Source organism: Oncorhynchus gorbuscha, linkage group LG22 (genome assembly GCF_021184085.1).
Source record: "Oncorhynchus gorbuscha isolate QuinsamMale2020 ecotype Even-year linkage group LG22, OgorEven_v1.0, whole genome shotgun sequence".
NCBI lineage: Eukaryota > Metazoa > Chordata > Actinopteri > Salmoniformes > Salmonidae > Oncorhynchus > Oncorhynchus gorbuscha.
In genome coordinates, this window is record NC_060194.1 from 39,699,969 (window position 1) to 39,705,608 (window position 5,640).

The following is a 5,640-nucleotide window of genomic DNA, read 5'->3' on the forward strand; positions in this document are numbered from 1 at the left end:
GACAGAGAACACTATGGTGCTGGGGAAAACCCTGACAGGGAACACTATGGTGCTGGGGCCAAGCCAACCCTGACAGGGAGCACTATGGTGCTGGGGCCAACCCTGACAGGGAACACTATGGTGCTGGGGCCAACCCTGACAGGGAACACTATGGTGCTGGGGACACATCCTGACAGGGAACACTATGGTGCTGGGGCCAAGCCAACCCTGACAGGGAGCACTATGGTGCTGGCCTCAAAGTGTCCACTTCACTTTACCCTAGTGTTGCCATGGATACCTGGACAGGTAAATAAACTAATGGGCAGTCAGGTACAGTTTTGAGAATGAGATGAAAGTTGTTGCCATCCCAACAGAACATGTTCATGGGTTTTTACAATTGTGTGTTTGTTCAATGAGCGGACAGTCATTGATGGTAGACACCATATTACCAAATGTTCATACAACAGCTCAATAACAGTCAAAATAGTCAAGCAAAGGCCAGCAATCAAAATGGAAATACTTTATTTAATTTTTTTCAAGTGATAAATAGCTAGATCATTTTAAATAGCTAGATCATTTTAAATATCCATTCTGTTTCAGATATCACCGGTTCCTATCGGTCTTTAGCCTCATTTCTTTCTCCTCTGCCTATAGCCACTTTTCATGTCTTCCTCATCTTCGTCTTCCTCTTCATCGTCATCATCACTGTCAGCTCCCATGTCCCTCTCCTGCTCCTCGTCCTCCTCCTGCCATTCTCTCGCCATCAGCTTCTGAAACACCTTAAACTCCTCCTGTGTTGCCATGGCGATGTCAGCGAGGTAAGTTTCCTCGGCGACGGCTAGGATGTCTTTGAGTTTGGGGTTGACTATGAGAGTCTGGCCCTTCTTGTCTGGAGTCTGGTACAGCCCCCTGCGCTCCAGGAAGCTGTGTCTGCAGCGTACTTCCTCCAGGGTGACACGGAACAGCTTGGACTTCACCATCTCTGCCTGCTTGACCCCCATGCGGAAGTAAGTGTACTGCCGAGAGGGATGGGGGGAAAAAAGGTGTAAGAACACAAAGAAAACTAGTGTGAAATATTCGACATAAAGGACCAACATACTTTAAAACATATGCTTAATGATCAGCATAAGGCTTTTGAAGTTCTCTTGTAGCTGGAGCTTTCATTTCTTTACTGAACCAATAGGGAATTTTGCATTGAGAATCGTATTTTAGCATGGCAAAAATGCAGTGGTGTAAAAAGTACCCAATTGTCATACTTGAGTAAAAGTAAAGATACCTTAATAGAAAATAACTCAAAAGTGAAAGTCACCCAATGAAATACTACTTGAGTAAAAGTCTAAAAGTATCAAAAGTAAATATAATTGCTAAAATATACTTCAGTATCAAAAGTAAAAGTATAAATAATTGTACATTTCTGACAGCGTAATTATCTTGTTTTTTACATTTTATTTACGGATAGCAAGGGGCACGCTCCAACACTAAGATATAAGCATGTGCTTAGTGAGACCGCCAAATCATAGGCAGTAGGGATGACCAGGGATTTTCTGTTGATAAGTGTGTGAATTAGGCCATTTTCCTGTCCTGGTAGTGTTCAAAATGTAAAAGGACTTTTGGGTGTCAGGAAAAATGTATGGAGTAAAAAGTACATCATTTTATTTAGGAATGTAGTGAAATAAAAGTTGTCAAAAATATAAATAGAGTAAAGTACAGATACCCCAAAAAACTACTTAAGTACTACCTTAAAATATTTTTATTTAAGTACTTTACACCACTGCAGAATTGAAAAACATGAAGCCAAACTCTAAAAACCTGCTGTCACGACTTTCTCTCCTGGGTGAGGATCACAGAGAGCACCCCCCCACCCCCACCCCACAAACATTGTGGAAACATGATGGAACCGTCCTCCATGGCAAGTGCATAAAAGGACTCCTAATGAAATTTACATTACACCAGTACATTGCCAGGTTGCTACTGGTGTGTAAATTGGTTTAAAACTGCTAGACCAGTATACGTGCAGAGTGAGCTGAATACGTGACAAATGGTCTAAAACTTCAAAACCCCTCTGAAACTCGACGAGTGAAGAAGACTAGACTAAGACACGCACCACCTGCAGCTCTGCATGTAAAGTAGTCTAGAACTTTGACCAAAGACACCAGGAAGATCTTATCAAACGACCATTGGAACGTCTGATGTATTCATTCTAACAAACACTTCCAGAATAAAGAAAGCCTACTACTACAACTGAGGACACTGTGACCTCTGGTGGACAACCAGAGACTTACACAACCAGAGAATTTGTCGAACTATTCGTCAGGGACGGATCAAGTGGTTTCAGAGACAACAGACAGGAATCTTGGCGGAAATAAATACATTGCAATTATTTTCGAATGAGCGGTCGTTCATGTTCAAACTATTCACATTCCCATGAGCATATTATTCAACTGTATGTAACTGTATGTACGATAGTTGAATTCCTTGGTCTCTCCTCCCGATCTTTCTTTCCCCACCCATTTCATTGTGTAACAAGCCGTCATATCGGGTTAGTCCACTAGGGACTTTTCATTGCATTATGTTTGTAATCAACGTATTATCTATCTATTATTATCTGTTTATGTAATTCTGTGTGATTATTTTGTAAATAAATAATGAAGCCAATTTGTGTATCGCTGAATCATCATTTAGACTGGGGTTCGTGCAAATTTGAAGTCAACGACGTTCAGAATGAGACTGATATGAGGTAATAATAATTAATGGCTGACTAATGTTAGCATTTATTCTTGAGTTAATTTGGAAAAAGGTAACTCATTAAAAAAACTTTTTCCATGGTGCCCCAAGATTGCTAATGAGTTACTTGAATAATTTAATCACGTAATAATTCAACATAGGAAATTGATTTCATAAAATAACCGTCCATTAATGATAGCCACGTCACGACACTGCTGTATGTAAAATATTGTGTGCTGTAGCCTGTAAAATAAATATATGTGACTCTGGATGACAACATAAGGTTTGTTTTCAACATCAGAGCTGTTTTCCTAAAGCAGTTAAATGTGCTTCGGGTTTTGTTTCTTTGCCATGATACTAACGAGTATTGCGAAAATGCTATTGCCCCGGCCCAATATTTTGGTATCAACCACATCCATTGGATGAGTGAGTCCCTCCGCGCTGACCTCATCCAATGGGTTTTGAGAATGGGGCGAGAGGAACGCAGTTCATCAAGGATATTAGAGTGAGAATCTCCATATAACTCTCAGTGAGTGTGACCTCTGACCTGGAACTTGTATTCCAGCTGTCCCAGGTCATCCTGCACCACGGCTGGAGAGTCTCTGATGATGTCAGTGGCCTGCTGGACGGTGAAGGCACACTTCTCCCTGAGGAACCTGGCCACTGTGTTCACCCTCCTCAAAGGCAGGGTCAGGATCTGGGGGTAGTGGCTCACCACCCGTTGCAGACTTCCTGAAAAGAGACAAACAGGGGTTAGAGAGCATCCATGGTAAATGGGTGGAAGATGTTATGCACATACACATCCAATGCAGTGGAGGCTGCTGAGAGGAGGTAGACTCATAATAATGGCTGGAATGGAGTCCAAAACATTGGTTTGATACCATTCCAGCTATTGTTATGAGCCATCCTCCCCTCAGCAGCTTCCACTAATACAATACCTTTGTGAATATTGTAGATATTCCAAATAAACACACATACATATATATTTAATAACAATCACTTACGTCAGTTATGCAAAGTGTAATTCACTGGCTCTGACCATCAAATGATAAATGACACTGTACAACCTATGAGAATAGAGTGCTAACACAGGTTGATCCTCTCACCTTCAAGCAGCCCTAGTCTCCTCAGGTTGTTCATACGTTGCTGCAGCTGAGTGCCCTTTACGTAAAACAACTCTGGACACTTCTCCAGGACTTTCAGCACACTAGATGGGTTGAGGCCCAGGACGAACAGAGCCATGAGTGTGGAAGAGGCATGTTCACTCTGCCCCCCTCGACCCTTGTTTGCTGCCTCTAAGAGTTGATCTGCCTGTGTGTCTGTGAAGCCCATGTCAAGTAGAGCCCGTATGGATAGCTCCCTGCCCGGCTGCAGTTGGAGTTGTGACAGGTCCGTATGTTGATGCAGGGTGCTAGTCTGGTTGTGGGTGGAACAGAGGAGTCTGCATGTCATGAAACCTCGTTGTCGTACATTGTCACTCCCAAGGATGGTTCTTAGGTTCAGGACTGGGCAGGTAGCATTTCTCAGGGTCCATTGTAGAACCTGCAGAAAATAACATGGTAAAGTAGCAGATGTGTTGCTGGAAATGAAAAGAATGGTAGCTCGGCGGTTCACTTTGTAACATACTGTTTAGACAAGGACTAGGTCTGGCATTCAAACCTGTGGTGTCAAAATACATTACTTGACCTAGACAAAATCAAGCATGCTAGCTATCAAGCTAACTTAGCTAGCTATGTAGTATAGCTGCTCAAACCAGTTATCAAACGGTGAAAGTGTTACTACGGTTAAAAATACAGACCTCCATTAATTCATCATAATTAAGATTTACATTACATCAGCACAAAATTATTAGAAAAAGTCAAAAGTAGATGCCAGCATACCAGACGTCTGGTTGCTTGAACGCTCATGTTTGTCCGTCTGCAAAATATCTCCCCCTAGACTTGTGCAGTAGCATAAGAGACCGTTCCGTCCACAAAAATCAACATTGGTTCTGCCTCGTCTTTTCAAGTTTCACAGTATAATAAGTGCATTTATACTTGATATTATGAAAAAGTAGTTAAAGCTAGAATCCTTAACCACGCTCACATTGAGCTATAGATGCTGACCAGCCATGTCAGAAGTATAGTTAACCATGTTGAGGCGAAACATTGACATGTTTTACACAAATTGGAGTTAAACAAGCTTATATTTTGTGTTCTGATGGGGTATGACAGTTGAACAAAGCTCAATTTATAACTGTATTTAACAGTTTGCATGTATACACTCCCCTACGCATTTATATGGACAGTGAAGCTAAAGCGTTTAATTCTGCTCTATACTCAAGCATTTTGGATTTGAGATCAAAAGTTTTATGTGACAGTACAGAATGTCATGAGGATATTTTCATACATGTTTTACTGTTTAGGAATGAAAGCATTTATGAATCTAGTCATCCCCCCCATTTGAAGGTAACAAGTATTTGGACAAATTCACATAGTGTATTACATTTAGTTTTTGGTCCCAGATTCCTAACACAAAAATACATCACGTTTTTGGTTGGGTTTCAGATTATGTTGCACCCAATAGTAATGTAGTCATTTGAGTCACTTATTTTAAAGAGTTTCCGTACACAGTTACATTGAATGTGGATGCTACCATGACTCCAGACAATCATGAGTGAAAAGTTAGACAAATATTGTACCCCAAAAAAGGATAACCTCCCCTGTAAATGGTGAGAAGTTAGCATGTTTTGGGGGCGTGCTCTTCAGGCATCGATCATCACAATTCATTCATGTTCACCCTCCCCCAAAAAGGCATTCTTTACAGTTACCTCAAAACATTCACATATCAAAAATGCTGCAATAAAGACAAATTAGTTTTAGCTTCACGGTCCAAATAAAAATAGGGGCGATGACGACCCCAGCCCCAACAACAAAAAAATAAAATTTCAAACGAGGA

General features: G+C 41.2%; 1 protein-coding gene across 1 annotated transcript; it reads right to left on the bottom strand.

Moving 5' to 3' along the window:
• Window positions 1-484: 484 nt before the first annotated feature.
• On the bottom strand, window positions 485-4,686 carry mterf4 (mitochondrial transcription termination factor 4). Its single transcript, XM_046321921.1, has 4 exons — window positions 4,584-4,686; window positions 3,810-4,245; window positions 3,251-3,435; window positions 485-995 (listed from the first exon to the last, which is right to left on the bottom strand). Exons 1-4 carry the CDS (start codon window positions 4,608-4,610, stop codon window positions 609-611), a joined length of 1,035 nt encoding a protein of 344 aa, XP_046177877.1. The 5' UTR covers window positions 4,611-4,686; the 3' UTR covers window positions 485-608.
• Window positions 4,687-5,640: the final 954 nt, after the last annotated feature.